At 35.8% G+C, this 13202-nt stretch overlaps 1 protein-coding gene across 2 annotated transcripts in view; it reads left to right on the top strand.

Annotated features, from left to right (window-relative positions):
• LOC110570674 (ubiquitin-conjugating enzyme E2 E2) overlaps positions 1–13202 on the top strand; it is a 378044-nt gene that overhangs the window by 21162 nt on the left and 343680 nt on the right. Inside the window, exon 4 of one of the 2 annotated variants that reach the window (XM_044920568.1) lies at positions 772–774. The exons of the other annotated variant lie outside the window; for it this stretch is intronic. Within the exon in view, the coding sequence (XP_044776503.1) occupies positions 772–774 (3 nt within the window). The remainder of the gene's footprint in view (positions 1–771; positions 775–13202) is intronic. 2 annotated transcript variants of the gene reach the window in all.

Consider the following 13202-nt stretch of genomic DNA (forward strand, 5'->3'; position numbering starts at 1 on the left):
CTTTTTATTGCTATGTTTCAGTGATCTACTCATTGAACACAGGCTCTGCTTTACTTTAAAAAAAAAAACTAATTGGCTTTATTGAGATGTAATTTAAAGCGTAAAATTCAGTGGCTTTTACTATATTCACGGAGTTGTGTAACTATATTCACAGAGTTGTCTAACCATCACAGTCAATTTTACAACATTTTGATCACCCCAAAAAGATACATCAAACCTTTTAACAGTCACTCCTTCCCCATTTCCTCCCAGCACTCTCAACTTCAAGCCCTAGGTATCCGTTTGTTCTGTCTCTTATAGATTTGCCTGTTCTGGACATTTTGTATTAATGGAATCATATAAAATGTAGTCTTTTATGACTAGCTTCTTTCATGAAGCATAATGTTTTCAAGGTTCATCCATGTTGTAGCGTGCATCAGTACTTTTATCTTTTTGTCTCTGAATAATATTCCATTGTGTGGATATACTATATTTTATTTATCCATTCATCAGTTGATGCACATTTGGATTGTTTCCACTTTTTGGCTGTTATGAATAATGCTGCAGTGAACATTCGTGTACAAGATTTTGTGTGGACATATGTTTTCATTTTTGGGGGTTTATACGAATTGTTGAGTCATAGAGTAACTATGTTTAACATTTTGGGGGAACTGCCAGACTTATTACAAAGTGGCTGTACCATTTTACCTTCCTACCAGCAGTGTTTGAGCGTTCCAGTTTCTCCACAACCTTGGCAGTTCTTGTCTGTCTTTTTGACGATAACCATCTTAGTAGGTATGGAGTGATATGTCATTGTAGTTTTGATTTGCATTATCTTGATGAATATACTGATGATGTTGACCATCTTTTCATATGCTTTTTGGCCACTTTTATATCTTCTTTGGAGAAACATCTACTCAAATCTTTTGTCCATTTTTAAATTGAGTTATTTGTCTTTATTGCTGAGTTGTAAGTGTTCTTTATTTATTTTGGATACAAGTCCTGTATAGGTATGTGATTTGCAAATATTTTCTCCTTATCTGTGGGTAGGTTTTTTTTTTTTTTTTTTTTTTTTTTAATATTTTTTTTTGAATTTAATGTTTAAATTTTTTTTTTGTTTTTTTTTTTTTTATTTTTTTTTTCTTTTTTTTTGGTTGGTTTTTTTTTTTTTTTTTTACTTTCTTAATAGTGATCTTTGAAGCGAAAGTTTAAATTTCGTTGTAGTCTAATTTATCTGTTTTTTTCTTTTTGTTGTTTGTGTGTGTGGTGTTACTTCTAAGAAACCATTGCCTAATCCAGTACTACAAAGATGTACACTTATATTTTTCTTCTCAGGGTTTTTTAGTTTTAGCTAAAATTTTTATTTTGATCCTGATCCATTTTGTATATGGTGTGAGGTAAAGGTCCACATTCATTTTTTGTGTCTGGATACCCAGTTATGTCAGCACCATCTGCTGAAAACACCACTGAATAGTCTTGACATCTTTGTTGAAAAATCAATGAATTATAAATGTGAAGGTTTATTTCTGAGCTCTAAATTTTATTCCATTGATCTGTATGCCTATACTTATGCCTGCCAGTACCATATAGTCTTTCTTTTCTTTTTATTGACACAGAATCTTGATTATTGTAGCTTTGCAGTAAGTTTTGAATCAGAAACTTGAAGTTCTCAGATTTATTTTTCATTGTCTTCATTCATTATCTGAGGTGTTCCCAGTATAGGAGAGGCCATGACTGGACATAAATCTAACCACTGTCTCACCTACTGTTGATGAGAGCCATTTAATAGTGGAAATTGTATTTTCCAGTTCATAGTAACTGAAGCAGTATGTAGGGAAAATGTGTTTGTGTGGGTTAACATTTTTCAAAACTATATGACAGAATGGGAAGGCATTGAAATAGAAATTGGGGATAGCGTTTATATAGGAATGAACTCTGTAAAGAACCTCCAGTACAAAAATCCAATTATTGCCAGTAATTGTTTTCCTTTTTTGGTTATTGTGGTAATATATTTTATGGCATTTTTAGCTTTTCAAGGATTTTCATATATTATTGTCATTTAGTCTTGTCAATTACTCTTTGAGAATCCTGGGGTTAAGTAACTTGCTCAGAGTTGCACAGCTAGTTGATTTGGATATAAATCCAGGTTTTCTACTCTTTCATCCTTTATTATTTTACATGTATGACTAGATAGAAAAATACATTTAAAATTACATTTGTGGCTAGTCATTTATGGCTCAGTAAAGAAAAAAAAAATCAACATGCAAGGCAATCCAGAATATCATTTGTATTATGTTTGATTTATATTTCTGAATTCCATGAGACAGTTTTTGCTAAAACATTTTGAAAAGGAATTTTTTGAGTAGAGTGATTTCTACCACTCTCCCTTGTGTGTGTGTTTGTGGGTATACATATCTTAGTGTTAGTATTATTATTACTGGCACTTTTTCAGGTAAAGAATTTCTTTACATTTGACAGTTCTTAACTCAGTGTTTGCAGATGTCTGTACTTTTAATGCCAAATTGGTTTTTCCCAGTTAGCCTGATTCTAGGTCACCTTCCCCTACAGTTTATTTTAGTATTTATTGAGGGCTTAATATTAGGTCTGTGCTAGGGCAAGTGTAGGCTACAATAAGATATCCTGGTATAGTTCCTAATCCTAAAAATTGGCTAAAACTAATTGAGAGATAAGACATATAGATGTTTGGAGAACCAAGACTAAGGGAATGATGATACTCTTGGCAGAAACTGCCAATATCTGTGGCTTCTGCAAATCTTAAGATTGATGCTTTCCTCTTTACTTTGGTTGCCCAGAAGCTAATAGCCTTCTTTACTTTTTGACTTTAGTAGTTAACTGTGTTTTGTTTAGAAATCTCAACTCTGATTGTATTTTATTTTCTTACTCTTTCCCAACTGTTTTTGAAGTGTATCTTCATTTTGTACTTTTATACTACATAAATTTTTTAAGCCCCATCAGTCTTTTTGGAGTGAGGCTGATGATTAATAAATAAACACTATGAATAACTGAAAGGTGATGTCAGTGTGTACTGGTTAGCAGAAGGCTGGAATGCCTCTTTTGAGGAGTCATTAACATGATAAAATTTAAATATACATTGAGGACCTGTCTTATATAGGATACTGAATTATTCATATTCTCTTTCCTTTCTTTAGTACAGATAATTGAGGAATATTTTTTATTTACTCCTAGGAGTTCTTGACTCCATTGCTGCAGTGTTGAGTGGTTTTGCATAGACTTTATGAAGACAAAAGTCTTTAATATTTGAGATGCATTAAATGGTTAGAAAAGCTAAAGAATTGTTTGGAATAGCACCTGTGGGTTGGATAGCCATAGAGTTGGAGTACGTGTACAGTGTGACAGAGAATGAGAAAACATGGTCTTACCTTATATTCCATTGGCATTAAGAGTTTCAAGCTTGTTTATATTTTCATCTCTGTACTTTTTATGATTTTAAAGGTGTTCTCCTTCCTTACTGCCAAAAATATATGTATGTTTTCTTTTTGCCTTTACCTTGAGGCTGACTTCACCTGGGGCATAGCCAACATAGAGCCTTAAGGTGCTGTTACTTCAGGTGTAATTGTTTGCTGTCATGTAACTTTACTTCAGAACTGAGCTGGGGAAGACATAACTATCTCCATAAAATCACCAGAAATTTTTTTACTTTCTTATTTTTTGTTTACTTTTTTATTTCAAAATGTTAATTTTTAAAATATCTGCCTTTAACTATAGATTTTAAAATGTTTATTTCATAATAAAGAAAAATGTTGAGTGATAAAGTGAATTTACTGCCCGTTACTTGCTGTCTTTGATATTTTATTTCCTTTTTTAAAATTCTTTGCTGTTTTAAGAGCAGTACAAGAATGTGTCTGAAAAAACATGTGTTAAATGATCACACTGGGATTATATTATAATTTATAAAAGGAACAGAACATTTTATCAATTATTTTATTTTGCCCAGTTTTACGCTGGTTATTATTTCAGATTTATTACTTAAGCACTTTGATAGAAGGTGTCATATTACTTTCTAACATGTGATATTTTAATTCACATTGCTGTTTTATCTTTTAAGTTGTCCTGAAAACTGTATTCTTTAGTGCACTCAATGCATTTCTTTACAGTGATTATTACATTCATGAACTTAAATATCTTTTATCAACTAAGTGTTATTGCAAATAACAAGTAAAATAGTTTTGTTGGTGTATTTTATTTTGAGAACAATGGAAATTTTGATTTTTAAATTTATGTTGTCAAAGTGTGTTTTTTGACTTTTTTGTTCATTTAGAATTTTTTATTAAGAATGTCTGCATAGTTTAGAGACTTACTGGGATGCTTTAAAGGTATATCTAAATCCCCATTTGTGTAAAAGCAGTACGTTGTGCTAAAATGTATAATAGAATTAGGCAAAGCTGTAAGCTCAAATTCATTTTCTTTTTTTTTAAAAAGATATGTATAAGATATTTATTTACTTATTTGACAGAGAGAGTGACAGAGAGACAGAGAGGGAACACAAGCAGGGGGAGTGAGCAGGGAGCCCAACGTGGGGGTTCGATCCCAGGACCCTGGGATCATGACCTGAGCCGAAGGCAGCCGCTTAATGACTGAGCCCCCCAGGTGCCCCTCAAATTCATTTTCTATTCCAATACATAGAGTGTAGAGACTCTCTCCCCTCTGACCTGTATGGAAGACGAAGCCTAGTAATAATGTGAAATGACCAAAAGAAGAGGCATAGCTCGCACATCAGAGCCAAGGTTCCTGCCTTGGCACCTGCTGTTCCCTCCAACTAGAATCTAGCACTTTCCACTTCTACACCCACCGCACTGTTTCACTTCTCCTGAGTTGTAAAATGTTACAACTATTTTATCTATTTTACCCACTTGGGTGAGAATGCTCTCTTCAGTCTCTATATTTCAAATCCTAGCATTTAGTTGATGTTCATTGTACCTATATGTGAATTATTATACTAGGGAGCTAACAACTATTGAATGCTTCCAGTGTTTGAGGCTGTGTGCAGAATGCTTTACCTGCATTATCTCTTTTCATCTTTATGACTAACTTTGAGATATCTACTACCTAGTATCTATTAGCTTTATAAATGGGAAGAAAGGCTTAGAGGGATTAAGTAACTTGTCCAAGGTCACATAATAAGTAAGTGGCAGAATCAGGATTTCAGTTTTGGCGTTTCTGACTTTAGAGGCCAACTGTTTTGAGACTTTGCTAGGCAGGTCTTTCATTTGCAAAATAGATAGAGGTGAATCTGTCTAGAATAGCACTGCTCCAGTAGAACTTTTTCTGTGATACAAGTGTTTTGTATCTGTGTTGTTCAGTACAGTGGCTACTAGCCATATATGGCTGTTTAGTACCTGAAAGGTGGCTAATCTCACTTAGTAAATGAACTTCTAATTTTGCTTAATTTAAATTTAGATAGCCATATGTGATGAGTAACTATTGTATTACACAGCACAGATCTAGAAAGACTAGAACTTCTCAAGCTTAAATTTATGCTTAATTTCCATTTTAGGTAAATTTTTACCTTTTTAAATTGTGCTTGTAGTTATGTAATTATACCATGTAAGTACTTGTCCCCCTTCTTTCCTTTCTTCCCACCAGCCACCATTGTATTCTCAGTGTCAAGGATTTTTAAATACTGCTATTTTTAGATCATCATATGTAGTTCCCATAGTTAAGTAAAAGGTCTTTATGAATATATTATAAAGTATTGGGTAAATATTTATTTTTAACTTTTTAACAAAATAAAAGCAATATTGCAAATTATTGTTTTTAGATGGATTCATAATATATTGAAACTGGAAAGCATATGGTCTGGCACTCTCAAGCCCAGAGAGAAGGTGGCACTTCCCATGTGCAGTTTAACGAGAAAGCTGGGACTAGCATTCAGTTCTGAGAGTTCAGTGTGTTGCTTATTTCATTGATAGGATGGATATGTCTTATGGGCTCAGAAAATTTAGTTATAATTAATGCAGACAAAGAAAATGGAGAATTTTTATCCATGATTATGAAGTCCATTGGAAAGGTATTGGAGTTATTTTGTTTGGAGAAGTGAGGGGGCCACCATAGCTATGTTTTAACTGTTTTCAGAGCCATAAAATTGGGGAGAGATTAATTTTATTCTGTGTGATTATAGGGCGTAGAACTAGCACTGCTGTGTTAAATTAGAAGGAAACCATTTTCTTCTTGATAAAAAGGCTTCATCTTCAGTCAGAGCTGTCCAGAGAAATAACGGATGACTTTAGGAGGTAATACCTGCTTCATCTCTGGAGGAATTAAAAATGAATCTGTTTGCTTATTTCAGAGGGATTTTCAGGTATCAGATGTGAAGTAGTATTAGAATGGTATTTCTCAGCTGCTGGACCCTAGCCAAATGAAGTATATTTTTATCACCTTTATCCTCTTCACCTATGGATTGTGACTCATTTTCTCTCTCATTTTTGTCCTTTTGGAATATGTAGTATGTGATTTACACCGTTTATTGACATATTTAAAGCAGCTTATTTATTTGTTATTAGTTCCATATCTAAATTAGTAAGTGAGGCTTTTATTTTCTTCTTTACTCATAACTTTTAAATTTATACAAAAAGGACAACATACGAAGAACATGAGGAAATAAGAGCCTGGCATGGGGCTTAGGGACATAAATTAATATCCATTAGTTTGATAGGTCCCAGATTATTACATGTTGTTTCATAAACACCACTTCTCAGACATAGTTAAATAAAAATATTACTGTTAATAAAATTCTAATAAAAATTAAGTTAATCGTCTAATGCAAATTTCTTGAATAATTATTTGGTCAGTATACATACCTTCAAGACTATCAAACTGTGTAACAAACTGGGATCCTCATGGTTTCCCCTTCTTCCCTTTGGTTCTGGAAAAATATTATTTTCATCCTTAGAAATTGAAAAAGGATTAATGAAGAAAATTTGTGGGTTTTTTGGGGATGTGTTTTTCTAAAGTAACTATTCTATGAGCTAGTAAATCTTAGGATTAAAAGAAAATTCAAAGTTTTAAAGATTTCAAATGACAGAGTACACTAAAGAAACTACCGTTGCTCTTTATATATACATGTGGACTGCCTGTTTCACTTATGACCACTGATTGAGACATTTATTTTAAAACTTTGGTCCAATAGTATGAAAAGATGACTGTCATGTCTGTAGGTAGGGCAAAATTCTGTGGCCTAATGCATCAGAGCAGAATGTGCTGAGACCTGCATCCAAGTGGTGAACTGAAAGAAGGTGACAGATTCAACTGCAAGTGCTGGAGGATAATCCTTGCCTGAAGCTAGGACAAAGTTTCTGAGGAGTGGCAAAACTGCTTATTGTTTTCAGCAATTGACATTTCGGTATTAGGCTCAAGTTAGCAGGCAAATAGAGCAGTTTTTGGATTTCAGGTGGCTAAGTAGTGAGTAAGGGGTTCTGCAGGAGGGAGACTGGTATTAATCTGAGGCTGCCACGGCAGGATAAGATGGCCTAGAATCTGGGAAAGTAGAACTGTAGGAGCTTGGGAGTTAACCGCCTTGAGTAGGGGTTGGCTGTTACGATAGGAATAGTCTCTCTCAGTTCTTTTTGAGTTGACGTATTCTCCAATCTAAGATTAAAGATTTGCTCTTCCTGGCCAAGCCCTTGTGTATCACTTAAGTAAATATCTGGCAACAGCCTGGTTTATAAATGATATTAAACAGTGTTATGATCCTACTTTGCCAATAATTGGGATTTGAGGTAGGAGAAGGGACAGACAAGTTTTTTTTTAAAGAAATATTTTATTACCTTACAGAAATACAGTAATAGTAATTTTTTTTTTTAAGATTTTATTTATTTATTTGACAGAGAGACAGCGAGAGAGGGAACACAAGCGGCGGGAGTGGGGGAGGGAGAAGCAGGCTTCCCTTGGAGCAGGAAGCCCGATGTGGGGCTCGATCCCAGGACCCTGGGATCATGACCTGAGCTGAAGGCAGACGCTTAATGACTGAACCACCCAGGTGCCCCAGTAATAGTAATTTTTAATTCTAACAATGCATCCTTGATTTAATGACTAAAGGTTCATTTTTATTTTATTTTTTTACAATATATATTTTTTAAATTTAAATTCAATTAATTAACATATATTATTAGTTTCAGAGGTAGAGGTCAGTGATTCATCAGTCTTATATAATACCCAGTACTTATTATATCATGTGCCCTCCTTAATGTCCATCACCCAGTTACCTCACCCCTCCACTCCCCTCCCCTGCAGCAACCCTCGGTTTGTTTCCTATGATTAAGAGTCTTTGTCTCCTTCTCTGGTTTCATCTTGTTTTGTTTTTTCCTCTCTTCCTCTGTTTTGTTTCTTAAATTCCACATATCAGTGAGATCATATGATTAATTGTCTTTCTCTGATTGACTTATTTCTCTTAGCATAATACCCTCTAGTTCCATCCATGTCTTTGCAAATGGCAGGATTTCATTCCTTTTGATGGCTGAGTAATATTCTGTTGTATATGTAGACCACATCTTCTTTATCCATTCATTGGGACAGACAAGTTTTACGAGAGGACAAAGTAATTATCTTTTACTATCTGTTGCATTGTTGTCAGATCCTTTAGAAATTTTTAGAGTTCTCATAATAGATATTTTGCCTTGGATGATTTCTTAATACACTGAAACAAATGCTTATGCACTTTGTTCTAAATTTGAGTGGGTGTAAGTCACTTCTGGCACTATCCAAATGGCTTGGACTATCTCCAGGTGGCTTTTGTTATTGTAGTACCAAAAGAACCTCATTGTAAGTTAGCTTTGCCTGAAAGGTAAAATGGTCTCCAAATGCAGCATTGGAAATAGTTTCTAATATTTATGTAGCAGACTTATTCTTTTCTTAATCCGTATTAATGGAAAATCAGTAAGTCACTATGTAGAATGAGGTGAAAATAACATAGTATTTAAAAACCATGGAATATGAATCACATAGTATTCTGAATATATTATAATGGACAAAATGTTTTAAGTACTAAATTCAGGGTAGCCTCCTCAAATATGTAAATAAAGGTGTAATAAAACACAGTAAATATTTATCAAAATTATCATATGATCAGCATTGTGCTGGATAATGGCGTTGCAGTTATAAACAAGACAAAATGGATCTCCAGCCTTTGTGGAGTTTATGTTTCACCTGTGAAGATAGACAGGAACTTGTACTTTAAGAAAACCCAAAACTGCCTTACAGAAAGGGGAAACAGATATAGAGACATACAGATAGTAATTGCTATGAAGGACACAAACAAGGAATGAGTTTTAGAGCAGGGTTCTACTTGTACCTTGGGTTTGGAAGGCTTTTCTAAGGAGGTGACATCTAAACTGAGAAGTAAATGAATAAAAGGTACTAACTACATAAGATGTGCAGGACTTTTGGCATACCAAGCTGCATGTGCAGAGACTCTAAAGCAGGTGTGTGCTCTTGTGTTCAGGGAACTGGAGGTAGTCTGGTGTGGCTGGATTGAAGGGCAGTGGGGAGTGGGCAGAGGAATACTGTGGCACAAGATAAGGTTGAAAAATGAGGCTGGGGCCAAATCCACTAGAGTTTGGCTGTTACGAAGAGTGTTCTGGCTGTTAGACTGGAGGAGCAAGGTATAAGATTGGAGGTTGATAGTCATCCAGGTAAGAAAGGATGGTAATCTGGTTTAGGGTGGTAGCAGTAAGGGTGGAACGAGGGAAATTGGAGGTGTATTTTTTGAAGGAGAATTGACAAGCTGATAGATAGATGGCAGAGTTGAGGGGGGGAAGGTTAGAGGAAAGGGAGAAATTAGCAGGTTAGAGTCTGTTGGGGGAGTGGTGGTGCCTGTTCTGAAATGGGGAAGATTCATGGTGGGAAGTGGTTTGGCAGACAAGATTAAGAGTCTGAAGTGGGAGCAACATGATCTGCAGATGCTGCTGTGTCACCAGGGCAGTGTGACTATAATACCGTGCCCAGAGCTGGCTCTTCTGAGGGACTATGTATCGATAGCACTGTGAAGATTTGGACTTGCTGATAGGGAGTCTAGACTAGGTATTGGCTTCTTCTGGGGCAGGTGGCCACATGAGTAGTCCTTGGGGTCTCTGCCTGCTTTGTAGGGACAGGCGGACAGGCTCAGCCTGCCAGGCAGTGCCTTTGCTACCCTACACTCAGCAAGTCTCCTTCTGCTTGGTCCTGCTGCCAAGACAATGCCCAGCCCTTTTCTCGAGGTGCCATGTTGGATGCTCTCCTTGCCCCACTTTCGTCCCCACCCGAGGTGGACTGAGGGCCTTTTTACTGTTTTTAGACTGGTATAGATTTGATTAGTTCCTCATTGGAATAAAAGCTTCATGGAATATGAAAAAAAGTACTAAACTTAATCTGAGCAAAAGATACAGAGTTGGCTTTAGTTAGGCAAAGCATCTATCAAGGTTGATCAAACCACAGATTAGTATTTATAATATTCTCTTGAACTGTTTGCCTGGGCATGGAGAAAAAATAAAATGAAATAGATGAGTTACTGATTTATGGGAGAGATAATTTTAGTCTGAAACTTTAAAGTAATTTTTTAGTCTTTAATATAGCAAAGATACGTATCTACAAATATGAGAGTTACAAATATACCATGGTAATTTTTACTTAAAAGAGTTCTGTTTTGGATATGTTAATTGTAAAATGTGAGACATCCAAATGAAGGTGCCAGACAGGCATGCATTGGAGAGCTGAAACTATCAATTTGAAGTTGTCATCATAAAGATACTTAAGTCCACAGAACTTGATGAATATATGTACAGAAAGGGTATAGAAAAAGAAGAAGACACAAGACCAAGCCTTCTGAAACCATAGCAATTAGAGACGAATAAAGAGGAAGGAGACAGAAAGAGTTCCTCATCTAGGGAGTAGGAGGAAATCAAGGAGAAAGGGGAGAGGACTCAGTTCTTAGTAGGTCTGAAATTGATCATGAGTGAAATTTTCAAGTGAATAAAAAAGTGGAATAAGATTGTAATTACTTACTCTCCTCACCAGGACAGTAATAAGTGAATAAAGATTATCAAGTTGCATTGAAATTTCAAGAGCACAGTTACTCTCGAATAATGCAGGGGTTAGGGTCATCAAATGCCCCCCAACGCCCCCCCACTGTTGAAACTCTGCATACAACTTTTGACTCCCCCCAAACTTTACTAATAGCCTACTGTTGACCAGAAGCCTTACTGATAGCATAAACAGTTGATACATATTTTTTTGTTATATGTATTATATTCTGTATTCTTACAATAAACTAGAGAAAAGAAAATGTTAAGAAAATAAAAAACAAGGGGCACCTGGGTGGCTCAGTTGGTTAAGCGACTGCCTTCGGCTCAGGTCATGATCCTGGAGTCCCGGGATCGAGTTCCTCAGCAGGGAGCCTGCTTCTCCGTCTGACCCTCACCCCTCTCATTCTCTCTCTTTGTCATTCTCTCTCTCTCAAAAATAAATAAAAGAAAAAAAAGAAAAAGAAAATAAAAAACAAAATGCTGTATTTCTAGAAAAAAAATTTGTGTTATAAGTGGACTTGCACAGTTCAAACCCGTATTATTCAAGGGTCAACTGTAATTTCTTTTGTAATTTTCCAAGATTGTTCGTATTACCTATTCAACCAGACTCTGTAATTGAGCTCAAGAGGGAAGGCTTGGGGAGCAGGGTTCTGCCCATCTGAATATTGTCCAGTCAGGCTCAGGGGCCAGGTTAATTAGGAACACTTTTGAGAACTCACGGGTGGACTATGACGGTGGACTGAGCACAACCAGTTGTGCGTGTGTCATTATTCTCTTTCTCTTCATCTAGTGTATTCTCATTAGAGAATTCATTGCCGAGAGCATGTCAGTTTATGTGTGTCTAGCTCCTATCTCTCAGGACACAAAAGTGTAGTGTGATCAGCATACACTGTTCATTTTTGCCCGGGAGAAAGAGCCATGAGGCATATTATACTTGGAGAACAGCAAAGGCTACTCTTAAAACCAGGGTTGACTGAAGTGTGCTCTCAAACATTTCCTGTGGCTATATGGACCACCTGTCTGTCACCAGTCCTGCCTGTGTCCTTCGTGTGCAAAGGCCAAAGAGAAGTAGTAGGCTTGGAAAACCTTTCCCTACACATGTGCTTAAGCATAGCCTTCTCTCCATATCATTTGGACTTAAAGGCCTAGCTCAAATATCACCTCCGTCCTGTAATTTTCTCTGCTCTCAGTGTACCCACAGCAGCTGTTACTTTGAGTTAGAGAGGCAGTATTGCACAGTGGTTTCTTCTGGAGAGACTGCCTAGATTACATACACATATATATACATATGACTTTTATCTTTCATTCTATAGTGTGTCACTTTTATTGATTTGAGTTTGTTGAACAGTATTGCATCCCAGGGTTAAGTCCCACTTGGTCATGGTATATATAAACTTCTTAATGTGTTGTCTTTAGGATGTATTTACACACACACACACAGACGCACACACACCTTTTCGTCTAGTTATATAACTTCTTTGTGACTTACTTTCTTCATCTGTAAAATCACAGAGGTTGGTGTGAGGATTAGGAGTTAACATATGCAAAACACTCAAAAGTAGTGCCTGGTGCACAAGGGCTCAATTGTTAGTTGTTGATGCAATTACTATATTTATAAGGGTTACATGCATTTACTTTCTTCACTTGTTTTGGAGGATGGTGAAGGTATATGGCAGACATAATTTATTATCTTCTCAATATGGTATATTGCATATAATAGGCATTCAAATATATTTATGCAGTTACTAAGGCAGAGAACTTATGAATGTATTATTTTTCTTTAAAAAGCTAAGCATACACGTAAATATCTTGTGTGTGACCCTAGATGCTGTTGTCAATATCTCTTGATTTCCATTTTCACCAGTATGTAGAAATCTCATCAGCTAATGGGCTAATGTCAATAAAAGGAAGACAGAAAATTCATTAGGAGGTTGCATTGACGATTTTATCACTAAATTAACCCAGTTTTTCATGTTTGCAAAACTAATTAATTGGGGTTGTGCTTATTGTGAGCTAAAATATCTTTTTTTCTTAAAATGTAATCTCTAGTTTTTTATATTAAATACACTCAGTACTTTGCTTCATTCTCACAGGTCTGTAAATTGTCTTAGGTCTTATATCTTGCAACAGGGCCTACCACCATAAATAGTTTAGGAGGGAGTAATCAGTTTTGAAGGGTATGAGCTC

Source organism: Neomonachus schauinslandi, chromosome 1 (genome assembly GCF_002201575.2).
Source record: "Neomonachus schauinslandi chromosome 1, ASM220157v2, whole genome shotgun sequence".
Taxonomy (NCBI): domain Eukaryota; kingdom Metazoa; phylum Chordata; class Mammalia; order Carnivora; family Phocidae; genus Neomonachus; species Neomonachus schauinslandi.